Source organism: Columba livia, chromosome 3 (genome assembly GCF_036013475.1).
Source record: "Columba livia isolate bColLiv1 breed racing homer chromosome 3, bColLiv1.pat.W.v2, whole genome shotgun sequence".
In the NCBI taxonomy this organism is placed as follows: Eukaryota; Metazoa; Chordata; class Aves; order Columbiformes; family Columbidae; genus Columba; species Columba livia.
This window is the reverse complement of record NC_088604.1, coordinates 102,281,154-102,307,238: the sequence shown is the minus strand read 5'-3', so window position 1 is coordinate 102,307,238 and position 26,085 is coordinate 102,281,154. Positions and strand designations below refer to the sequence as shown.

The following is a 26,085-nucleotide window of genomic DNA, read 5'->3' as shown; positions in this document are numbered from 1 at the left end:
AATGACTTTCTATGTTGTGGGGTTTTTTTTTCTTTTGTGGGCTTTTTCCTCTTCTTGCTTGGAATCGCTGTGGCGAGGAGTTCCACAGCTCACCTGCCTGATGTGCAGAGGTGCTCACCTTTTTTTGTTTTTGTTTTTTTAATAATTAGTATCATTAATAATAATTTACTTTTTTTTTTGGAGCTTTGCAATTAGTTGCATCTACTCTTTCCTCCCAGCTGCTGTATTAGGATGTTCTCATCGCTCAGGATTTTATAGACCTCCAGTTGTCCTTTCCAGAATGCAGATTTCCAGGATCTTTAGTTATTTTTTTTTGAATGGCAACTGGTATGTTTGGTCATAGTTTTTGTGCTCTTTGAGCCTTTCCAGTTCTGTTGTTTTCCCCTTTTTGAGATGGGAACAGAGAGGCAGGGTTTGTGGAGCTGGATGATGGCATTTTCTGTACTGCTCTGTAATCCTTTCCTAATGTGCAGCATCTGGTTTATGTTTTTGAACAGAACACATCAGTGAATGGATGTCATCGTAGAACTGTCTGTCATAACCCTAATATCTCACTCCAGAGTCAGTAGCCAACTCATACTCCAGCATTTTATATAGGAATTTAGCAGACTTCCCCTCTCTCACCTGCATCACTTCAGTTAGATGAATTTTGTTTGCCAATTGTATTGCCCAGTTGCTTGGAATTAGAAGATCCATCAGTTATTCTCTGTAATTGGCCATCATCTTTGCTATCCTAAATAACATTAAATTAAGGAGCTTAGTCAAGAGCACCTTGCTGTTTCTTTTCCAGGTTGTTAATGAAAATACGAAATGGCACAGCTCTCAGTATGACTTGTTGCAGAACTGCCTTGGTGATGCTGCTCTTATGTGAGAAGTGACCTATATCAAGGTTCTATTTCTCTAAAGGAATGAAGAACCTAAGAAAAAGAAAATTTAAATATTTGTCAGCTGTGTGATGTGTTATTGAAGCCATACCTTGTAATTTCATAAACTAGATATAACACGAAACGTTTATAACCTCAAATGCTTTATCTACATTTTAGTTTTAGGATTAACAGTGTGTATGTTTCTAGGTAGAACATGATAGTTTCTGACAAATAAATTAAAAAGAATGAACAAAATAAAGAAAAGCTGTGTTTGGAGTCTGTAGATGTTGACTCATGCTCTGAGTAGCTTTTTAGCTACAAACATCTGTGCATCCATCTCTTCTTTACTAAAAAAGAGCCCAAGGTGACCGAGCTGAAGTTAGCCATGATGAAAATCCTGCTTTCCTCTAATAAGAGATTTTATCTGAGGCTAAAAGAGCACATAGGACTAGTTTCATACAATACAGAGCAAGTTAAAATGTAATGCCAAAGATATTTTTAATATCCCTTTTGGAGCTTAAATTTTTGTGGTTTACATTGTATTCTCTTGATATTTTGTAAAAATTGTCTAGTGGTTCCAAATATGTATCAGTCAACTACCAGACGTTTTGTTGGGCTGTAGAGGCTAAAAATCAAGCATTTAACGAGCCGAGTTGCAGCCCTAATTCCTTAATAACTGTTGTTACAACTCTGTTATATGGGAGAGAGGGAGCTGGTGGCAGAACTGACACAGAAGCAGAACTATTTTGCAGCTTCTGAGGATGTTGATTAACAGGTTCAGGAGGGAGAAGTCCTTTTCTGTACATAACTGGAACAGCTTTGTTTATAGCAAGTATAAAATGTCAATATTTTACAGAGGCTTTTGTTGTTTTATTTTAAAGGAAAAACATTGTTCTGTAAGAGGATAGACTTCAACAGTAACAGTGTATGAGCTGGGGTTTCCAGTTCTGCCAGTATTTTTTGAGCATGAATAAGAGTGAAATATCTGAAGCTCCCTTAATTTTCAAGCTTCAAGCATGGCTCTAAGTGTATAATATAGAATTACTAATGACCTTTCCAAATAAGATTGCCTAGTGGCAGTCTATAGAAAAACACATATCTAGTAGCCTAAGGTGTCAAAATTTAGGTCTTGGTTTTGCTTTATAGTTAAAAGCTGCCTCTGCTTTGTATTTATTGAGAAGCTTCAGTTTGCATCTGAAGCACGGCAGAAAAAAATGGCTGTGTGCTCTTATGTACAAGTTCTTCTTTTTAAACATCATCATTTTTGAAAATAAGAATTCAGATAGAGGATGATAACTAGCAAGATTTTCAGTGATACGTACTGACAGTAACATACTGGCCAAAGCTTTGAGGAGGATGCACCTAATTCTTCTTTTAGTAATGAGCTCCCCCAAGAGATGAAAAAGCTTTGCAAGTCAAACAGCTATATTTTAGGGGACTACAAACATGTATCTCATTTGAGTGTAATTTCTTTTTGAGCTTAAAAAATATATAAAAAGTTGTAAGGGGGTGGGGGGGAAGGGTTGTTTACAGCTTTTCACACTGTATTTTTGCAGGAAAGTCCTTTTTTTCAGCCAGCCTAGTGGGCTTGGCAGCAAATTTTAACACGATTCCTTCTTACCCTTGGGAAGTTCGTTATATTTCCTCTGCCTGGCTTTTACTTTTTTCCTCCTCTCCACGTCTTTCCCCGTGCTGTGCTTTCCCATGAGCTGGAAACCCCCCCAGCTCCCCACAGTGTTTCCCCACCTGCTGCACCTTGGATTTTTTCCAACCATGTCCACTTTTCCCCTGTCTCCAGGATATTCTCATCTTGACGACAGTTAAGTTGAATGTGCCTGTAGTACTGCACGGGTGGAGAGGGACAAAAAATACATTCTGATGCTTCTGTAAAATTTGGATAAATACTAGCTGACTAGTTCATCTGAAAAATGTAATTTGTTTGGGGGTGGCTTCTTTTTTTTAAATTTGTAATACTCCTATTTCACTGTACTTTAATTTACTGCTTCAAGTATAAAATGCCTTGTGAAGAACAAAGGTAACTCCATATCCCAAACTGGGAAGATTGCATCAGTTAGTAAATTATCAGCAATAGCTTTCTTATTCTTACTTCTTGAAAGCCGTCTCTCAGAAAGTTAAATTAATTACGAGGAAACTGAATATGTGATTATTTTTACTGTAAGCATAATACATCTATTGTCCAGCTCAGAAAAAGAACATGTAGAATTAAGAATTTTGTGTAGGTATAAATGCTGTGCTTTTGTTCTCGCCGGTGCAAAGATCGTTGATTAGTTTATCTCCTCTTGTCCCCTAACAGTTGCTTGATATTTTTGGTTTTCGCTTTGCAGCTTAGTCTTTTTCCTTTTTTCACTATTGTAGACAGTTGCAAGAGCAACAGAGGCAGAAGGAGCTGGAACGGGAGAGGCTGGATCGTGAACGAATGGAACGGGAGAGGCTGGAGAGAGAGAGGCTAGAAAGGGAAAGACTTGAAAGAGAGCGCCTAGAACAGGAGCAACTGGAGAGAGAACGGCAAGAAAGGGAGCGGCAAGAACGCCTAGAAAGGGAGAGACAAGAGAAGGAGAGGCAGGATCGAGAGAGACTTGAACGACTTGAACGGGAAAGGCAAGAAAGAGAACGGCAAGAACAGTTGGAAAGGGAACAATTGGAATGGGAAAGAGAGAGAAGAATTTCAAATGCTGGTAAGAATTTCAAAGCGTGAGTGTATTCAAGTACTAGATGGCTCTATGTGTTTGGGTGATGGAGCGGGAGAGACGCAACAAAGGGCAGAGAGTACAGTTGTGCAACAACGGCCGATATTTCGGGCTTCTATTTGCTGGAATTGCTTCCTTTTTATGGCAAGAAGTCAAAGGTGTCTGGCTTTTCTGTCATAACTTTCCATTACCTCTGAAATATTTTTTTTGCACTATTTGCTCACTCCATTGCTGTACTCTCTGGTTGCTTGAAGAACTTGAATCATGTTGGGCACCTCCAACAATTCTTAAAGTACGATGAGTTAAAATTTCTAAATACTTTATCATGGTTTGCTCTATTAAACAAGATGTATTCCCATTACGTAATTTGGAAAAAAACAAAACAAAACAAAACAAAACAAAATCAAACATATCAGCTTGAGTGTGTTAACATAGATGGTATGTACCTACATAAGACAAAGTAATAGTGCGAGAAATGCCTTTCAGTATGAAGTCTTGCTTAATTTATCATTGTAGTAACATTTCAATGAAATGTATTATATGTATTTGTAGATAAGATAATGCACTGCCTGCGGAAATGTATCCAGCGATAACTGAAAGCTTTCTCATTTTGGTAATATAATGCCACACTTTGTCAAGCACTTGGTTGTTCTTTAGTAACAAACTCAATTTACATAAGAAGTCAGTTCATGGTGAACAGTTGCAGAATACAATGTAAGAGCTAATCACTTCAGAGCAGAGGATTTATTGGTAGTTTATTCCCATTACTTTCAAGTTTGCAGTGGAGCTTTTTCTGGGGGAGAGATACTTGCTGCCTATGGTATGAATTTTGTTAGTGGTGTTGTAACAAATGTTAAGATCACTACACTTGCTTGCAGTTTGCAACCAAACAAGGAGATAAAAGCTGATAAAAAACCTCATTAATCAATCCTGTATCTAATCCATCTCACAGATGGGATTTGAGAAAACTTACTCTAGGATGTACTTGTAAATTCAAATGTTGGCACAAAAATAGTTGGTAAAATTTAAAAACAGCTGTTGATAATATGTAAAACTTTCCTAACAGTATTTTCACTTGTGCCTAATCCTCTGGTACTAACTGTAGTCTACATTTATGCATTTTGTTTGAATGCTGGTTTTGTTGCTTCATTAGCTCCCTTTTTCTCTTTCTCCTTTTTTTATCCTGCCTTTGCTGCTGCTTTCCATCTTCTGTCCAGCTCCATCTTTCGACAACTCCCCGTATAGCACTCCACTTCCCGACTACTCCAGTTGCCAGCCTCCTTCAGCGCCTCCTCCATCATATGCAAAAGCGGTTTCGGCACCAATGTCGGAGGCCACACCGGAGTACGCTGTAGTGACTTCTGCACCACCGACTTCCACTCCCCCTACACCGCCTCTAAGGCACTCTGCATCGCGTTTTGCTACATCTTTAGGCTCAGCTTTCCACCCTGTTCTCCCCCATTATGCTACGGTTCCTCGTCCGCTGAACAAAAGTTCTCGGCCCCCTTCTCCTGTCAATGCCCCGGCGACTTTGCCTCCAAACACAAAGCCTGTGGCCTGGTCCGCGCCCAGTTTCGCCCCTCTTCCCCCGTCTCCTCCAGTAATGATAAGCAGTCCACCAGGCAAAGCTACTGGTCCAAGACCCGTCCTCCCAGCGTCGGCTTCCAATCCAGTGACCCAAATGTCCACGTCTCCCATGGCTCCTAACGGGCTTCCTGAAAACCTGGCTTATCCGGTTCCTTCACCTTCTACCTCAGGTCCAACTCCGCCTCCGCCACCTCCTCCCCCCCCACTGCCTTCCTTTCCGCCTCTGTCACTCTCTGGACCTCAAGCTTCTCCTTCTCCCAACTCCCCGAATGCCTCGACTCCCTCATCCAAGCCTAGTGTTCTCCCTTCTCCCTCTGCAGCTACCCCTGCCTCTGTTGAGAACTCTCTAAACTCTGTGCTGGGAGACTCCTCTGCTTCTGAGCCAGGCTTGCAGGCAGCCTCTCAGCCGGTTGAACCTACGACCCAGCAGGGTAAGGCTTTCTGTTATTGCTACTAATGCACTAACCAGGAATGCAGTCAAAACCGATTGGTATCAAAGCCCGTAACTGCCCTGGAGAATTGATAACGATGCTTCCAAAGTTGCAGTGATCTTAATACCACAATGAAATACTATATGGAAAATGTGGGTAAGGGAAACGTTAAAGCTCCGCAGAGAAGAGCCAGCATTCTGTGGCCTTTCATAAGTAAAATTCTGATTTCTGAAGCTCTAACCTGTCGAGAGGAGAGCTTGTGAAATACTTGCTTGGTAAATTTTGCACTGTTAGTTTATTTGGAACATGGTGTTAACAGGCAGCATCATTAGTTTCCTGATGGCAGCCAACATGGAAGAACGTATGTGTGACTTTGGACACGTGAATGACCTTAAGCAAGGAGTAATCTGAACCACTTCTGTAATTTCAAATTTGGAAAGTAGTGTGTAACACCTACAGCATTTCTTTTTATACAGTGGTTGAATTTTGATATATGGCTGCATGCGCTGATATATATGAAGGCAGGACTTCCTGTGGTATTCTGCTAGCATAGCTAAAAAGACTTTAGAAAAAAAGTTTGGTTAAGCAGGTGACGGTTTTAAAGGACACTCTACCAATGTGATGGAAATGTGTTTTACATGGATGTAAATGTCTTTGTTAACCTGAATCTTGCTTTTCCATTGATTTAATAGATTTAGGTCTTTGTATGTAAGTCTGCAGTAGCTCAGCTATAGGTGACGGCAGAGTGGCTCTGGGGGGCTGAGCAGGTGGTGGTTTCATCACACACAAGCCACGCAGAGTAGATCCTGGAGGGAAAATAGCGGGAATGTCCTCACTTGTAGTAGGGAATAAAAGTGTCTACTTGGATGGTGAGTGACGCTGTTACATTCACACAGTGGTTAGCAGAGGAGGAAACCAGGAATACTCACGTGTGACATTCCTGCCTGCAGAGGTTGCTTAAGGTGGTTGCGAAGCATTTTTAGTACTTTATGGCAGATTGAGCGAGGTGAGGGGAGGATGTGTGGGGCTGCTTTGTTAGTCACAATCTCTTCAACTGTTCCTATAATAATAACACAGTGATCATCAGATTATTCTTTCTTCAAAACACATTTTGTCTTGCATATCAATGTGAATTTAAAGCATTAAAGGAATTGTAGATTAAAAAATAGAATAGTTTGTTCCCATCAGCTTAAAATATGTCAGTCTTCTAACTCACTAATTAGTGTTTGTGTTAAATTATTAAAGTAGATTCCTGGCATGTTTTTTAGAGAAAAGATTTTTATACAGTATAGAAATTAGCATTGAAACTCAAACAGTTCAGAGGTTCAGATGTTTGGGTGGTGTGTTAAATGCTTGTTACTGCAGTGAGAAGCCACGGTGTTTAGCACTATTTGAACACGCGGTGTTGTTCCTACATGATATGATGCTCCTGCCTTACTTGACCCTTTATAAAAGCTTTGCCTGTTTCCCAGTGTAGGATCCTTCTTGGTTGCAGCACAGAGCCTGACTGGGGGGGTTTTGGATGTAAATGTCTCTCTGAAACTGTCCGATCTCTCATAGCCTATGAAGTGCTTTTAGTGCATTTAATAAGAATGCTTCTCTCCTGTTGAAACTCGCAGTGTTTTCTTGCCCATAAAAAGGACCTTTGCCAGTATTAACGTCTCACTCACTGAGCAAAAGAACCAGTATTTCAAGGGAAATAAGATCTTTCTTTTCTAAATTCTTAATGTAGCCTATTTGTTTTCTCTTTGATACTAGGTGTTGTCCAAGGACCACCTGCACCTCCTCCCCCACCTCCCCTACCCCCTGGCCCAGCTCAGTCTTCGGTAGCAGCCCCACCTCCTCCTGGCCCACCACCACCACCTCCACTCCCGCCGTCAGGGCCTCCGCCACCGCCGCCGCCACCTCCTCCGCTTCCCAGCCAAGTCCCTCCCGTCCCCCCTCCGCCTCCTGCTCCCCCGCTCCCCGCCTCGGGGTTTTCAGTGGGATTCGTGTCCGAAGAAAATCGGCCTTTAACTGGACTAGCAGCTGCACTTGCTGGAGCCAAGCTTAGGAAAGTCTCACGGGTAAATACAACTCTTGCTTCTTTTTCTGATTCCTGCCCCTAAAGCCTGTCTACCTGAACCACGTGTAATTCTTGTTCAAGATTAGTAGCAGTATCAAGACTTTTGGGGTAGGCTTAATTAATTATTAAAAAAGGATTACAGGACATCCTACTAGCCCATCCCTTTTTTTATACAGTTGTTTCTTTCTTGTATGTGAACTGTTCTTCTTTCATTAAGTCGGCTATCCTTTTATTTGCGCATCTGCTGTTACTTTGTGTATTATGAAGGGTGAAGACTCCTCCAGTTCAAGTGGAGGAGGAGGAGGCAGCACTGCTTCATCTAAAACAGATGGTGGCCGTGGAAATGGACCACTTCCCTTGGGAGGCAGCGGGTTGATGGAAGAAATGAGCGCCCTGCTGGCCAGGAGGTAAGGTGCTGTTCCTGCTGTGCTCCAGCCGCTTTGTTATCACAGAGGTAGGATTTTGGGTGCCTGTTTGCAGCTGGCTAAGGATCAAATAAATGTCGGATTGCCCGTGCGGTTGCTTTGTGAAGTTAATAACGTTTCATGAATAGCCATTTTTACTTGAGTGTAATCAAATATTTCTGTGTAAGTCTTTGTGCAGCATTAGGGAAGGGAATACAAACTTCAAGAGGAGAAAGAACTGCACAGTCACTTTGGCAGGAAGGCTTTGCCCTTGAAAGTATTTTGAAAGTCCTTTATAAACATTAATTTTCAATTATCTTGCTATCAAGCTGTATGTATCTTTAATAGCACTAAACAACATTCTTCCATCTTAAAGCCATGATGATCTTGGTAACTTTTGTCTCTGCTTATAGGAGAAGAATTGCTGAAAAGGGATCGACAGAACCAGAGCAGAAAGAAGATAAGACTGTGAGTTGAGAAATTTTATCTACTTAACGTTTTTCAATAATAGATTATGAGAGAGATTCTGATGGTGTATATGTGATTATTTATGTATTTATGTATACACATAACCACTATATTGTGAAGTGCACAGTGCTCGCACATTTTCTGCATACAATTGAACAGAACCATTTAAATCTCTACAAGAAGTGAAATAAATATTGAAAGAGTTGAGATTAATCTGTTAGATTCAAGAGTCAAAGGTTGTTTTTTTTTTTCCTCTCTTCCTCCTCCGTTCACCGCTCCCTTTTAATCAGGAAGAATCAGAGTCTTCAACTTCTAAGGTTTCTTCAACAAGCACACCTGGTAAGTAGCACAGGTTTGTGAACTCTCTGACTCTATCATGATAAAACCTGATGACAAATCTCAGTCAGCTGTGCTGCATTTTGGAGACTGCCTGTTCTCCCATGATTACACTCTGGCATTTTGCTGTGTAATAGGTTCTGGTTCAGGAGTGTTTGAGAAGATGACATAAAAAGAATATCCACTGGAACACTGCTCTTGGTATAGGGTTCTCTGATTCAGCCACTCGATGGTTTGCAGGCCTTAATATTGAAAACCAGTGCTGGAGGGTGAAAAAAACCCAGATGGCCGCTGGCTGTGCAATAAAAAAGAGAGCTAGGACCTAAGTGTGTCTGGGTGGAAATAACTGGAAAACTGTTAGTATTAAGATGCAGCTGGTAGTCTAAAGAAATTAGACTGCAAGGCAATAAATGGCTTGATACAAACCAAGTTTTCAAGTTCGTCATCTTTTTCTCCCCTCGCCTCTCCTCCCCTTTCCTCCCCTTTGCACAGGAGTTTGCTTCATTCTGTTAAACACTGAGATAATATTAGGCTTAGGGAAATGACTGCTTTTGGAACACTTCTAATAATAATATAGGCTCAAAGAGGGAAATCAAAAACAGTGGAAGGGAAGTGGTTATTTTAATTTGTTGTCATGATAAGAAGCCTCATCAAACTTCTTATAGATGTCAAATGCATCCAGAGGTTTGTTTCCATCTAATGGAGAGATTTCACTTAGTTTCTTGATGTAAAATACTCTCATAATGCTGTGCCTCATCATTGGAACACATATTTTAAATGTTTAAGAGGAATGCATGGCATACTGAGCAGGGACCAGGTAAAAAATGTGTGTAATTATGTCCAATTACCATTAGTAATATAACTGAAATTGTTACACACAGACTTGCTAGCATTTACCTCTTTGGTTTGCACTTACCCTTCCTATGTGCTGCTGTTGTGAACTATCAGAGTTCTGTGTTCCTTGTCAGGAGATGTATGATGTTGAAAGGGGAGACATTTCTTCTGTCCTGACCTTGGGTCTTCTTGCATTTATTTTCATATATTTCAACTCTAAGGGGCTGTACTTTCTCTCATGTTGTTTACAGAGAGAGTTACACCATGATTACTTACACATATGAGTCCTTTTCTGTATATGGTGTATTCCTTTGATGAAAAGAAACACACAGTCATGTAGAGCTAAGTAAAACCTAAGTTAAAACGTGTTAGGTGATAATATAAACAAAATAAGCTTAAAACCATGGGGTAGGCAACGGATGTATGACCCTCGGATAATGTTGCTGTTTCAGCTAGATAAAGATAATCATATGGTTCTTGAGCAGGCTGCAGCCATAGCAAAAATTTTTCTCAATTTTGCAGATATAGCTAAAATTCTGCTAAAATAGCTCCTATGGCAGCACAAATCCTGAAGCCTGGTATATCAAATTAAGCTTAAGGCTTATTGCTAGCACTGGCAAACTGTAATTAGCCTGGGTCACAGGCTATGCTAGGAGACTTCAGCAATTCAGATTTTCTTCTTAGTATCCAGTTGCATGCCAGAGAACTTCCTGGTCCATATGAGACCCAGAAAGGGCATTTCTGCCTTTCAGCTTGCCCAGCTTAGCAGAGCTCAGCCTTAGAAAAGAAAGGGAACAAAACAAACAAACCCCAAAACTCAAAGGCTTGTAAGATTAGTGGCACATTAAAGTCTGCAGTAAGTAATGATAGCAAGTAAGTAATAGCAATCCATGCTACAGAAAGACTGTTTTAACATGTGCACATTGTAAGGAATTAAGCATTTCTGATGAAAGGTGTGTCTTGAAGAAGGGATTTGGTGAGACCAGTAAAGGGAAAAAAAAGATCACATTCACCATGCAAGGACACAAAATAAACAGTCCTTAACTGTTTGCTGTGTTTTGGCTGTGATTTCTGTCTGTCTGCTGTTGACAAAAAGCTGCACAATAAAGCTGGGTTTTGTCTGTGACTTTAGATCACTGTAATAGACTCAGGATAGCGAGTCGGAGTTTATTGGACAGGATTCTAAGCAGAACAGAAAGCAGGCTCCATAGTGCAAAGTGAAGCATGAGCACATATAAAGATAGGTTGGGCTTCTTAAACTTAACTGCAAATTAGACTCACGCCTGTAGACTAGGCCCAAAAGCGGTGTCTCACAGAGTGGGAGGAGATGCACGGTAAAACTGTGTCTCATAATCATAGATGGCACGTAAACTACAATCTCTTCTAGATCCAAGGGTAATGTACCTTTTAATTTTTAGTCTGTGTTATTTTGAAAGAGGGAAAGGATGTATTTCAATTTTAGAAGTATCCTTTTGTGCACAAGACTTCGGAAAATAAATACCTAGTTGTGTGAGGTTGTATCATCTCTGCTGTTGCCTCATTGAAATTGACGCTGAATAAATTTTATAAAATTAATAGCTCAGGAAAACTCTTTTAGTTTAAAAACATCTTCCCCCAGTATCTGAAGCTGACTATTTAGCTATAGTTTTAGAATTCCATGTTTCAGAACTGAAACAATCAAATACATAAAGACAGACCTCCCCTAATTGGATTAAGAATCAAATGGCATTTACAGTGTCTAGAACAAAATTGAGACTTTAAGGTGCTATCACAACATAAATGGTAGTGTGATTTAAGTTTAGTGCAACAGGAGGTAGCTTAGCATGAAAGAGCTAAAGCAACGTAGTAACAACAAAAACAAATCAGCTGAATTAAGTTGCCAGGCACTTGAAGCTTAATTGCCTAAATAACACAACAAATAGAAGAAGACAGTTTTTAATCTTCTCACAATGTTTTCCAGAACTAACAAGAAAGCCTTGGGAAAGAACAAACACAGTCAACGGAAGCAAGTCACCTGTTATCTCCAGGTACTCCCTTTTGTACCACTACCTTTTCCTTATGTTTGCTGCAGTTGCTCATGCTGCTAAAGATACAGCACTAAAATAGCAATAATCACCTTAATATTAAAGCAAAGTGTATGGGTTTAAAATTACTGCTGTGAAACTGCTTTTGACAGTTTTAATCAGGAATGCAGAGTTGCTTTTGGAAAATTCTAGTAAGTGAAATTTTTGACAGAGAGGTCAAAATTAAAACCCCAAAAGATTCCCTAACAATTGCTGGTGTATTCAATTATTAAGGTATATGTTTTCCTACAGCAGTGTTTAATTCTTTCTATTTCTTTAAATTTTAAAGTCTGAAATTTCCTGCAAGGGAAAACCAAACACAGTGCTGTGATTCATATACTCTGTAGTAAATCTAGTGAGTAGCTTCTCAGCTTTCTATTTGTGTACTAGTGATAGAATGGTTATCTAGATAGTTACGCTATCATGGTAAGATTTGATTCTGTGTTGATTTTTGGTAGCTGTCTCATAGCAAACCAAGGCAGTCCATCGTATACAAGTGTAGAAATATTATACATACTTCAGTGCATCAACCAGTCTTTGGTAACTTGTCAGCTGGAACTTTGGTAGGCAGTGGGTGTTTTGGTAGGCATCTCAGTAACACAAGAGAGTGAAATGGCTGCTTCAGCTTTTTTTGGCATATTTGTCATTTACATTAAGCATAAGGCTTGCGGTTTGTTTTAGAATTCCTGCATATTCTGCATACAGAGGTTAAACGATTCTGACCTATGATAATCTGACAAAGTTACCTGGATTTCTTAAAAGAAAATAACATGTTAAACTTGAGAATGCTGTGTTTGAAATAACTTGAATCCTCCTTAAAATCCTGGCCTGTTGGAAACATCTGTGCAAGATTTGGTGATTACAGAAGAAAACTCAATTATTCTCTAAGTGGTATTACTTGTGGTCAGGTTACCATTGAGGTCTTCAGTTCTAAACTGCAGCACTAAAAACACTCCCAGCCTGTATCAGTATCCTTGTCTGTCTTTCAGAAATAACTAAGTCCAGGAGCTTAAAATGTCTCCAGCCTTGATTCTGGTCACTTGCTTTGGTTTTTGTCAAAAAACAGGTGACATTGGTGGTGATGTCCTCTCTGCTATACAGTGTAACAAAATACTGCTTTGCCATTAGACTTGGCTTCCCCTTCACCCCCCGGTAGGTCTTACCTGCTTTAACCAAGTTTTCTTGTTTTCAAGCAGATTGAAGTATCAATACATGGCATTGAGAGGGAACTTGTCACAGAAATAGTTTGTGTTAGGAATCCTAAAGAACATTTTAAGTTTTGCATTAAGACATTTGCTGACCTGACCCTTTGGCTATAGATACCCTATGGATAAGCAATTGAAGAAAATGAAGGGATCAATAAACAGGGCAACTTCCCATAACAGACTCCTTCGGGGAGTCTTGGGATGTCCTTAAGTCTTCGTTCTGCCTGTCCCTACAGCCTTAGCTTCCTGTAAACAGTTTTAAGAAGCCTATTTCATCGATCTTGTTTCAGTCAGTGAAATTCAGAGGTTACCGAGGGCTGTTTAAAAGAGTTTTCTGACCTAGGGAGGAGTACAGACATTTTGAGGCTGCTCTTGAGGTGTATGAAGAAAATCTCTTTATCAAGCTTTTGTCTTCAGTAATCAAATGGAAAATGTTGATAGAATTGAACTTGATGAGAACCTCACTGGATGTATACTCTAAAAGTACTTCTGAAATAAGAATTCCATGTTTATTGAATGTCAGTATTTTTTTCGAGTGCTGTTGTAACCTGTTGGATGTGCCTTAGCATATATTTTAAGACTGCTGGTACAGTTTTCTAGTCAGTGTTGACAGTTTGCCCTGCCAGGATGAGGAATATTTCATGGACTGAGAAATAAGATATTAATAGAAATCTCTCTTGGATATCTTTGCATTTTCATAAATTCTCTAGAGTTGCCAAGTCTATCTCAGCAAGCTTGTCAAAGTAACTTTCTTTGAGTGAGTTAATCAAAGGGTGCTGCTATTTGAAACACCAGTACCACGTTTGCCAAAAGGGGATATCTTTCACCTTGTAAGCCTCAAGAACCTGTTTCTGACCTGTACTGAGAGGGTGTGAGTCATTTATGGGAATTAAACAAAGCACGCCTAAGAAATAGTCAAGTAAGCAAAACTTTCTCTTCAAAGCTTCCAAATAGGTAGACAATAAAGGAGTTGTTATTCAGAATGAATGTTCTAAGTATTTTAAAATAACTGGTGTCCTGTTTAAAATCAGGTCTTTTTTTTTTTTTTTGTAGCAGGCTGTGAAAAGACTTAAGCTACATGGTTTTAATATTTCCTGAAACATATAGAATAGAAACGAATAGAACTTGTGGAACATAACTAGTTAAACTCCATGGTATTTAAGGTGCTAAAGCTGCACATAATTAAGACCCGTTATAGTTTGTTAAGGTAGTGTTTCTCCCCTTCATAGACGGGAATCTCCGTGGAAAAATCTGCTTGCGTCTGAAAACAGGTTCTATGATTCATTAAACAGGTATCATCCTGTTGGGACTTGAGACTTTGTAATAACCATTTTGACCAATTCAGGGTTGGACTTTTTCTACATGGATTGGTAATCACCACACACATCACCAGGTTCCTGTTCACATTTTGTTAGTCCGGTTGGGCCCATTTTTGGACTGGTTAAAAGCAGATGGTGTCAAAGGCAAATGGAAATGGCTTAAGAACCAGCTATGAATTCATATTAGATACTGGATTTTTGGGAATTGCCACCTGCAAAGGTGCAAATTCCTGCTGGATATACCAGGATTTTAGTGAACCACTTGCAGTATTTGGAGAAGCAGATTTTCAAAAATGTAAGTTTAGATACACAGGAATAGCAGTTAATTATCCAGGTGAGTTTTTTACATCTGCTTTTCACAAATGAAGTAAAGACATCAAATAGAGTTTTGCCTGACTTAAACATATGAAAGAGGGAAAAAAAGACTTGTTAAACATAAATTAATGTTTCTGTTGGGAACATATTCACGAATTAGAGTTAACATTGCATGTACTTTAAGATGTAAATCTCAGTTTCACTCTCTGTGGTGTTATTCATAAAATACTGACATCGAAAGCCCTTCGGTTTTATGAGCTTTCTGCAGGTAAATGTGTTACAGAGCCCCTCAGAATTACTGAGTCAAATTCCAGCTTTTTTTTTCATAGAGGCACTCATTGTGGTGACTACTTAATCTTTTGTATGAAAAGTTCCCCTTTCAGTTACTGATCTTGGGTGGTGTATTCTGCATGTTGGCATGAATAAAATATTCACCTTGCATGTTTGATTTAAGGTGTTCTAGGGCCTGTCGAGGCTCATCTTCCTGTTAGGCGATGCTATGAGAAACCACACGGGAGAGCTCTTTAGCCATCTTGGGATCAAGTGGTTGAGACGTTTTATTCACCAAATTTCAGTAGTTAATGCTTTTCTTAAAGGCAACTCATTCACTGTTAATCTTCTGAGCAATCTGATGAAGGAAAAAGGGGATAATTATTTAGTTTACAAATTGTGGTCTTTCGTATTTGAGTGAAGAATGCCTTGCATTTCAGGAAAATGGAATGCAGTCTTAAGACTTGAGTAGTAGAGTTTAGAAAGAGGCTTTCCTGTTGAGCTGTTTGACAGCTAGCAGGAGTATAGGGTGTATGAGTGGTAAAGTTGTCTCTTTATTCTAAAGATCTGAAGCAAAGGAAACAAGAAGCAGTCTAGATGTGGAGACCTCTTCTTCAAAGTAATTTCATTAAAATATTGAAGTCATAAGTAATTGTATTCAAATATTAAAGTGTATCTTTGATTGGGTTCTTCCGTTAAGGCATGTAGTAGGTCTGTGTTACCACTTGTCAGGAATTGCATTTGGGAGGACACTGATTCTTTTTGCAGTCACGTGGAGCATAGGCCGTAATGCCATGGTGTACAGGAACAAAGGGATGGTGAATGGAAATGAACAGGAACTATATGTGGAGAAACTGAAAAACTCGTGCTATTCTGCTTAAAGTCCATGTTCATAGTTTCAGGTATAAACTGCAAGTAGCACATTAGTTATCAGGTTATGTGATGAAGTAGCCATTGCCAAAGATCTCATCTTGATAAATGTTTTTGAGCAAGGGATTCTTTCATAAGGAACTCAGCACTGAAGAGTTTTCTAAAAGATCCCAGACTGTGGTTTGTCTTCATAGCATTAGCACTCACTGTAGATCTTCTGAGGGTTACAAGGTGAATTCTATATTCCAGTTTCTTCCACTATCAAATTATTGAATATTTTTGTCAACTGTCTTCCTTCATGTATTTCACTTTGTGTTTCAAGGAGTATTAATAATGTTAGCAATTTCTCTCTTGGAACTTATGTTTTGATTGTCTAAACAGCAGTAGCAATTGAATATTGTGATTCCAGCTGAAGACCTAAACTGAAATAACAATGCAGGATGTCCCTGCACCTCTCTGATGCAAAATCCAGCAGCAAAGGGACAGTTACACATTCCCTTCTGCTGCCTCTGCTTTGCAGTTAACTGCTGACAGTTTTGTCCTAAGTAGGTGTGACTAAGCTTGACACAACTGATTTGTCACTGCACAGAAATAATCACGAAGCACTGAAAAAATTGTCGTGGGGTTCTGCCACCCACACTGGAGTTAACTGCCTTTTGAAAAGATGAATGGGCTCAGATGAGCCAATTTAAAATGGCCTTTCACCAGAATTACTCAGTAGCTATGAGGGTATATGAAGGCTTTCTTGATTTTTTTTCTCTTTAATGCACCAGGCTCTTCAGTGGCACAGGCATCCCCAATACAGATTACAGGGAGAAAAATAGGCAACTTGAGTCACATGTCGTTTCTTAATATTTTTCACACTGGGAACTTAAAAGAGGTAAAAGTACGTGCTGGAAGAGCCCAAACCTGGAAAGTTTCTGTATTATCAAACCAACATTTTAGTGTGCATGACCTTCTCTGTTGGGAGTTGCATTTCAAGTGTTTTCCTTCAGCTAGCAAACAAGAAAATAGTCCTGACAGGTTATAAAAGTCATCAAGACAATCCAGTATGAGGCTCATTCTGCTTGTACCAAATAAAGACAGTGTAATCAGATAATTCCTTCATGGATGAACCACTATTTTTTAAGGGAAAATGCATGAAAGCTGAAGGTGGTAGTTTTGTAAAAACAAACTAATATGTAGGTTCACTATTTTTTGTTTTTGGAGTGAGAACACAGCTTTTTGTGTTGGCTAAATTAAAAATGCATAAATAAATGGAAAAAAAAATAAAACAATGGCTATACTGCTTGTGCCCCTCACACATTCCGCTTTATTCTGAAAAAGATTTATACTGTGTATTTGAGAAAAGATAAAGTGCAGAACTGTGCCTTTTTTCCTGGTTTGTCTTTTTTTTTGGTTCCTGACCACTTTCCATTGTAACAAGTAAGGCTGCACCTTCAGATAACGAATCCAGAAAAACGCAGTGTTTACTGAATTCTTCCTATGTAAGAATTTGGAAGTGGGGCACTGAGTTCAGGCCAGGCTCTTTTTTTGTTCAATAATGCCACATACAAGGACAGTGAAATAGGACCCAGCTTATACCCTGCCCTACCTTAGCATTAGCATACTGTGATAATTCTGAACATTGCAGAAAACTCCTGACATAAACTGTCAGTAATTAAGAAGAGCAGAACATTCCTCCCTCTTTGTCTTACTCCATCCATCCATCCATCCATCCCTGCTTTGGAGAACCATTTCTGTATTCCTGTTGTTGGCATCCGGGTTCATAGCTGTCTGCATGCAAGGCCCTGTGGAAGTGCAGTACATATATCAATCTGAGTTACACCTTGTACAAACAAAGGGGATCAGTAAAGAGAAGTGAGAAGGTAGAAAGCCCACTTCTTCTGAAATGTGTGTTAAAAATGCCATATAATCTTGGTAAGCAAGTTTTTGATGCCTTTGGAGAATAATATGTACACAAACATTGAACATGACATAGTCCAAACCACCAGATCTTCCTCTCAAGTAATATCTTATAAATCTTGTTGCTGTTACAGTATTTGCTTTCACAGAATCACAGACTGGTTGGGGTTGGAAGGGACCTTTGGAGATCATCCAGTCCAACCCACCTGCTATAGCAGCTTCACCAGAGCAGATCACACCGTATCATGTCCAGGCAGGTTTTGAATGTCTCCAGAGAAGGAGACTCCACAACCTCTCTAAGCAGTAGTTTTAGAAAGCAATTGTTAGAGTGATTTAGGTTGGAAGGGAGTTAGATAAGGTTGCTCAGCCGTGTACTCTCAAATGTTGAAAATCTGCCAAGGTTATTCTACAACATTCATACAGTTGCAGCATCAACATGAAATCATTAGTTAGTGGGAGTGTTTCTTTGAGAAAGCTTCTTGTGAAATGAGTAAGCAGTTGAAAAGGGAGAAGGGAAAGCATTTGGCATTTGAAGATAATCAGCTTTTCACACCCATTATGAAAAAAGACAGAAACCAATGACAGTGAAATCTGTCCGCTACTGAAAGTTTTTGTTTTGAACTAATAACTCTTATTCTTATGGTAATTAATATTTCCAGTGTGTGGAAAATGTTCTTGATTGTTGCTTTCTATTCTATGTGGTATTTTGGGTCTGTCTGATTTTCCCACCCTCCCACACTCCCAGCTATTTTTTTCGTTCTGATTCTTTGCCATCGTTTCGATAGACAAATGTTAGTGAGTTTGATGGGCGAGTCCTGTGTATCCTGTAATAACGAGTGAGTAGTAATTCATGGATGTGTTTGTGTCCTGCAGACCAAAATCTACACCAACGGGGCAACCCAGTGCCAATGGAGTACAGTCAGAAGGTCTAGATTATGACAGATTGAAGCAGGTACGTATATAATTCTTTGAATATAAAAATTAACTGTTTTGTTAACTAGTTCACTATTTAAATAATGATTTAGTGATTATTAGTCATTATTTTTCACCAGACGTGTTTCAGTGTTGTTAGGAGCTGTAACTGTAGGATGGCAGCTTACACAGCCCCATTACTTTCTCACAGATGCTTGTTCCTGCTTTTGCATTAGGCAGGACACGCAGGATGGCGTTCGTATTATATCTAGAACTGGGAATCTGGTTTGTCTGGAAAACCTTTTCTTCTCTCTACCCAAACAAACAAACAACAAGCCCTCAGAGCAGTTCTAGCAGAACAAGTATCACCATGTTTTAATAACAAATGTGGGTACTCATGGTTATGAGTTCGGTGATGAAAGAGCATCCAAGTGATACCACCTTTGGTGTAGCTATCCTGGCTAAGAGCAGAGTCAAGTCTCGTGGGAAGAAGGCAGCAGCCAACTTGTGCCAGATGAGGAAAAGACACTATAGAATGTTCGGTAGCAGTTACCTGTAGGTGACAGGCCTTTGTCAAGTGCACTTGCCAAACAGCAAACCTGTGCCACCAGAGTCCTGTCAGGGGATCTCTTGTGACTTGTATGAAGACAGGAGCTACCAGTATGAGTGATCTCTAGACTGAGCAGATGTTCTACACCTCTAAGAACAGGAGTCCCCAGAGGAGCAAGTGGGTGTAAGGTATTTGTGTTCCTCTGACTACCAAGAAGTATTTTTGCCCTGTTGTGCTTCATGGTGCATCTAGTAATCTTTAGGAACTGTGAGGCCAACATGCAGCAGGGGAAACTGATTCCCATGGGTGAGCAGCATTTCAGCGTGGTGTCCTTGGTCTATGTGACATTCTTGAAGAGGTGGGGTGTATGCAAGGGGTAGCTGGCCCTGCCAGTGGCTTGCTGTGTGTGAGGCTTGGGCAAAGACAGCAGTAGCACTGTCTCAGTGCCAGTCTGAGTTGTGTGGTATGTGGAGTCATGTCTGAGATCTTGGTACTGGTTTTTGGCCACATTTGTTCATGGTGAGCTGGTGGAAGCTCCTTTTCTTGAGAAGCATATTGAGATGGTGCTAGTTACTTTTCTGACAGAGACTATGAGCACGCAGTGTATTGGTGTGATCTGCCTCTTTTCAAGGCAAGGCTCTGCTCAAGTTGGATCCCTGTCCTTGAAAAGGGCCATGTGGTGTTCTGGCTGTTGCCAGGGGGCTCTGCCTTCAGGAGGCTGTAGAGAGAGCATTGGTTTTATGGTGGGTGGGTTCCAGGCTTGGCAGGTTTGGGGGTTGTTGGTTATGGGGCCTTGGCTTTTGTTGGTGGCAGTGTTTTTTAGAGGAGGTGTGAATTGCAGAGTTGGAACTGGGGGATCTTCCACAAGCGGTGTTTGGATCTGACTGGGGAAGGGAGTTTTGGAGTGGGTTCCAGCTTGGTGGTTGGGTCTGGAGCAGGTTCCACCTCAGTGGTTGGCTGTAGAGTAAGATCCAGCTTGGTGGTTGGTTATAGGGTGTGTTCTGGCTCAATGGTTGCTTCTGGATCAGGTTCTAGCCCAAGTGATTGTTGTACACCAGGCTCTGGCTAGGCAGAGAGTTATAGATCAGGTTCTGGCCATGTGATTCTGGAGCCTGCAAGAGGTGTGTTTTAGAGTCTAGTTCAAAGGGTACTCATGTTCTGTCATCTCATGAGGGTTTGTGGTACTCTTGCTACAGCTTCCGTGAGACGCTGATGGTAGCAGTATAGCTGCCTCAGCTGCCTTTTTTTTATTGTGTTGTGTTTTTTGTGTATGTTGTTTGCTGCTGACTGCAGATTTGGCCAGGAGGTGACAGTCCCCGCTGCAGAAACAGACTCTACCCCCCACCTCTGCTTGGAAAAACATTTTCACCAAATCGTCAGTTAACACCATTTAGATGAAAGGATGGGGAAAACAGCAAGCGGGGGATGGCTCTTCATCACCTTCGTTCCCTCACATTTCACTTGGCAACTGGAAATACCTTGATAACTTGATCCCTCTTTTTTTTTATTTTTTTTTCTTTTGATGTTTCCATGGCTTGAGGGTTTTAGTTAGCTACTTTTTTGCATTCCTAATTTCAGTATGTCTCTTGTCCTCTCATAAGTTCTATAGGAATCAATTTGTAGGACTCCTCTCTCCTATGGAACGTTTTTGTTTTCTTCATTGTACCTCCAGTAAGATTGTTTTAGGGATGCTTTAGGTTTGCAGGATTAACCTGGAAGATAAAGGCTGAGTTATGCGTTTCAGAAGGGTTAAAGTTTGATTAAAGGCTGCAAAAATTTCTCTCTGCAGAAAATTACAGGTGGCAAAACTGATCTGTTCATGTTGCAAAACTAATCTGTTATTTATGCTCTGACACCGTAGGACATTTTAGATGAAATGAGGAAGGAGTTAACGAAATTAAAGGAAGAACTCATTGATGGTAGGTATCAACCTTTTTGCTGCTGCTGGTCAGTGTTAAGATTATGGAGCTGTAGGTGCACAATGCCGTAAATACAATGTGCTTCTAGCCTGAGATTGATATGTTGGTAGAAGTAGATTTGTTGTTAGTCTGATGGCATACTGTCATTTGTGCCACATCTCTTTGATCTGCTTGTATGTTTTCCCTCTTGTGTTTTTTGTTTTCATCACGCATTGACACCAAGTAGTATCTTTTACAAGTGATTTGCAGAATCTGTATTTGCATGATTTGCAGTTATCCTTGTGTCATGTGGTGCTAGATGGATTATTTTTAAATAATCCTGAGCTTCTGAGGTGTGTATTTCAAAACTGGTCATATTCAGTACTAAGAATATGCTTCTAGCTTTTCCGTTTTGGTCTGTAAGGTAAGAGTCAAAGAAAAGAATTCTCATTATTTTCATTTTTATTTTAATAGAAGATATTTTCCTAAGTAGTCTTCTGTAATTAAGGGAAATTATTGAGAAAGAACAATCTTAAAGGTCCACCAGTCAAGAAGCAGATAAACTGTGTGTTTAAGTACCTTGGTGGGTGTTTTCTTGGCTTTGTGGAAAGTGACAAGCTACTGAAAGGGGGGGAAAGGGGAACTCAAACTGATATTACTGCTGGTAAAATATCAAATGTCATCAAGTGGGGCAGTAGAAAAGCTGTCTGCTTTTGGGCTACAGAGAGTGCAGTGCTTTTCCATATATTTTGACTGCACTGTGTGCTGCAGCCTTGTCAAACAGTACGATGCAAACAAGGGAGGGCCCTGAGGCTGCTCTTAAAACAAACAAACAATTAAAATAAGTGAGCTGAGACACGTGCTTCTTGATAATACCAGTGGTAGTGATTGTCATCAGGTAAGGTTGTAGACTTGCTGCCGATGCAGAACTGAAAAATAAGATGGTTAGAAAAATGTTACAGGCAGAAAAAGGGTATTTCCTGGTTGAGAATGGCACTTGTCTGAAGCCACGTGAAGCTATCTCATGTATAGGCTATTCATGATATGAGTGTTGGAACAGGGTGAGCCTTCTGTAAGGGGTCAGTTATACATTCTGTCTTTCTGCCTTGACTTTGACTATTGGATTTTAATTTTTCTTTCTTTTTTTTTCTTTAGCTATCAGGCAGGAGCTCAGCAAGTCGAATACTGCATAGAAAGACTAGTACTAAGCCGATGTGACTCTTTAACTTGGTATAAAACTGACTACGTTTTGTGAGCTGTTAGAAGAAAACGGAGACAGACAGACGCTTGGAAGGAGGGAGAAACAACCTATTCTGAAAAGCTTCAGACACATCACTCTGGTGATATGCTATTCCCCTCCTAGTTTGCAGCTTTTTTCTGACCTTTACAGCAGGGTGGAAAAGACTCTTAAAGTTACTGTAATGATTATGCAGAAATTCCTACACCTATCAGACGAGATCACAGTGCTTTGAAGTCTACTCATGTCAAGATAAAATTGCACATGTTTCAGAATTTGTTGTTAAAACAAAAAACAGGGAAAAGCTTGGGAAGGCTTTTCAGAGAGGTTTTCTTTGTTAATGAAGGAGTTAGCAAGTTATACTGTTGTACTTCAAATGTATCTCAGGTTTGTCTTCCTATCATATCTGATATTTCCATGAATAATTTAAAAGATCAGATGTGTAGAAGTGCAGTTCACAGAACATGGAACAATTAGAAACGTGTGCTTTTAAGGGGCAATATTTGTAAGTGAATGGCCTAGACAGTGATGACATATCAAGATTTGGAATTTTATGATAGGAAGCCTCTCTATTTAGCCTTCATGCAATTTTATAGGAAAATTTAAAAAGCAAATACAAGTCCAGAGTTTAAAGATGTAGATGCCTTCCTACATTGTTACGATGCTTTACCAAATCTAAGACTTCTACATAATGCGAATCAGCAGTCAAATGTAAATCATTAGTATGTTGTAGATTTACAGTAGATTTTGGGGCTTTTTTTAGATTTATGCATGTGGACATTTTTGTAATGTAACACAACACAGCCAGCTTTTTAATTAAAAGAAAAATTGCATGTCACAGAGTAGCCTTTTCATTTGTAAGGCTTAATTTATGCCCAGAAAGATGTGGGATGAGGGAGGGGGAAGGTGACACATTTTTATTACTTTCTACACTTTTTCTTCATCTTACATGCATGTGTAATAATGAGGAAAATGTGACTTTTATCAGTAACCATGTTAATGGAACCAGGTACTTGATCCTTTTGTATCTTTTTTCAGTTTTCTATTTGAAATTCAGTAATACTTCTGTGATGGTTATGAAACTCCCATGTGAATCTAACTCATTTCTCGGTGAGAGAACAAACGTGTAGGCATCTGAATTACTGAGGATGCACCTGTGTAAGTGCGTTGTCCTTTACCTTTTTACCATGACCCTCTGCTTCGCTCTTTTCTGAGACTCCTTTTTTGATTGTTTAATGTTTAGTTACCTTAGAACGACGGAATATCAGATCGCAGTAGATGTCCCCTTCTCTTCCATTTAATTAATCTGCCACCCTCCTTCCAAAAACCCCAAAACCAACAAGAAAATCCACAGCTCCACACAACTCAAACTCTGAAAAACAGCGATGTTATGCCTTTGGGTTTGGTCAACAATTTGGGAATCATTTTTAGGGGAGATGATACCTTTTTGCTTCCCAGGGTTTCCAGATTTTATGCTTGTAATTCTTTTTTTCATGTGCTACCATTCAGTGGAATAGAAATTTTATTAATTGGATCTGTAGTGCGTTGGACAAAGAATATGGGTCAAAATCTTCCCTTTAGCTTTGCACTGTCAATTTTTCTGAGCCGTAACAGTGCCATGTTTGCTTCGGGATCTGCGCTGATCCAACATAAAAGTTTACGTCCAACTTTTGGAGAGATTAATGTTTCAGCTTAAAAGCATATGCAGCTCCATTTGTAGGACAAATGCTTTCAATAACAAACTGTCTCAAGTGCTGAACACCAAAGCAAAGCAGCACTTACAGCTTTGGAAAGGCTTCAGTGGGAAATTTTTGTCCAGTTCAAACATATCCCGTTTCTATAGGTTCAAATTCTAAGAGAAGACTACGGTGGAAATATTGCTTTACTCCATTTATTACGCATTTTTTAAAAGGAAAAACAAAAGCATTTTTCTGCATGCATTTATTGAAGGCATTTAAAAAGAAAAAAATCTGTAGTAAGCTTGTCAAGTACTGTTTTTCTCAAAACAAGAGGAGGCATTTTCATCTTTGTCGATGTAACTTTTTGTTTTACATGGACTTTTAGAGCATTAAGGACGTTTACCCTTGTCAGAAATCATGTTTGATTTGTTTCTAGGAGAGTTCAGGAGTAGCATAGTGGAATAGCATGGATGGGTATAAGTGGTCCAAAATTAAAGGATGAACTACTAAATTGTGCAAGGAACTGGCTTATGCACTAAACGTTTTGTGCCTTGGTCTACAATTAACATGATTTCTGTTTAAAAGAAAAAGGAACAGATGTCGTCTTTTGTGCTGCTTCTACATCCATACTTTCTGTAATTCCAAACTGCCGCATTGGTTCTTTCCAGAAAATCGGATTGAATTAAAGATTACTGTAGACATTTCCTGTCCTGCTGACAGTTGCACCGTTTCCAGAGATTTCAGTATTGAAAATGAACTGCAGAAGCTAAGATTACTTTGCTTACTGGTAACTAAGTTCTTTAAAAACCATGTTGTGGTGGTTCTGTGCTTTTGTACAACGGATGTCTTAAGCTGAGGGCAGTTTAAGGGATCCTTTCTAATGCCAGGAAGGCGTCGCTTTCCTCAACACTGTGATCTGACCTGTGATAAACTTGTACTATAGGCAAGTGGCTACCAAGTCAACTGCAAACCAACTGAATGTAAAAATCTTAGTGCTGGTGCTGAAATCTCTTCAGATAGTCATAATGATTTCCAGTTCATTGTTTTAAGAAGTTATCGAGCATCAAGTGTCAATCAAAGACTGAAGAAGATCACTAATGAATGTTGACTTTTCATGCATTTAGGTTTATCTTCTTTTTAGTTTCTCAGTTCATTCTCTGCTATTTTTATCATATTGTGTCATTTTAAATTTCTTACATGCTAACGTTTTGTTTGAGCGAATGAAATAAAATTGCAATATATACATGTTGCCACCAGTTATTTCTGGAGCTTTGTAGAAGACTCTCCAAAGTTTACTACTCAAATTCCCCAAATTTGTAATGACTCTGGTCATTCCTTACTCATTGATTCTACCCCTCCTTTCTGTTTCCCTGTCAGAAGATTCAGTAGAGAAAGATGAAGACTTACCTTACAAAGAATGTAACTGCAGGGACTGTGTAACATTTGTGAACGGTAACTGCTGTACATAAATTCAAATCCATTTTAAATGTAAGATTTTATTTACATTCTCACACGGCATCACTTTGGTCTTTGTATTGATGGAGAACTTGGAGGGAGGGGGAAAGATGGGGGAAAAAATAATTGCGGTTAGTCCGACTTTTGCTGCTTTTTTGTTCATGACTTGTTTTCAATACTGGTAGTAAAGAAAAACTACCATGGAAGATTAGTATAGCTTTCTGTACACTAATGACAGTTTTGCTCAATTTGTCTTATAGCAGAATATTGAGAGTAGCTGTTTGAATGTCCTTGAGTTAGCATCCTGAAAGCTGTACTTCCCTGCTCTTGTTTTTTGATGTTTGGTTGAGTTTTCTTTTCATTCACGGAGCTAATGGGATAATCCTGCTTTGGCAAACAATTGGTCCTAATTTTGGCACCACCCTTAATGAGTTATAAAGGGTATTTAAAATAAAATTATCACTAGATTCTAAAATGCTCTGCTGTTACTGGGGTAGTGTTTAGGCAACAAGTTAATTTCTGATTTAAATTTCTGAACGATGTTACAAGACCTGTCCATTTGTGTCAAGAGATGTACAATATCTGTTTTTTTTAAAGTTGTGTGCTATGACAGTAGGGAAGGTGGTCTGTGGTTCATCAAACTGGTGATTATCATCAGTTTATATAGGCTCTTCTGAAAATGTTTAGGCAGGCTCAGTTCCAGTGCTA

General features: G+C 39.5%; 1 protein-coding gene across 8 annotated transcripts in view; it reads left to right on the top strand.

Annotated features, from left to right (window-relative positions):
- The window catches only part of ENAH (ENAH actin regulator), a 101,569-nt gene extending 76,404 nt beyond the window's left edge, over nt 1–25,165 (top strand). For 3 of the 8 annotated variants that reach the window (XM_065058590.1, XM_065058592.1, XM_065058593.1), the window contains 11 exons: nt 3,243–3,562; nt 4,792–5,592; nt 7,351–7,658; nt 7,925–8,064; nt 8,475–8,529; nt 8,820–8,868; nt 11,660–11,726; nt 14,197–14,259; nt 18,520–18,598; nt 20,970–21,027; nt 22,162–25,165. In XM_065058590.1, coding sequence (XP_064914662.1) covers nt 3,243–3,562; nt 4,792–5,592; nt 7,351–7,658; nt 7,925–8,064; nt 8,475–8,529; nt 8,820–8,868; nt 11,660–11,726; nt 14,197–14,259; nt 18,520–18,598; nt 20,970–21,027; nt 22,162–22,199 — 1,978 coding nt within the window. In that variant the 3' untranslated portion in view covers nt 22,200–25,165. The remainder of the gene's footprint in view (nt 1–3,242; nt 3,563–4,791; nt 5,593–7,350; nt 7,659–7,924; nt 8,065–8,474; nt 8,530–8,819; nt 8,869–11,659; nt 11,727–14,196; nt 14,260–18,519; nt 18,599–20,969; nt 21,028–22,161) is intronic. The other 5 variants (XM_065058594.1, XM_065058598.1, XM_065058591.1 and 2 more) reach the window with 5 other exon arrangements.
- Nucleotides 25,166–26,085: the final 920 nt, after the last annotated feature.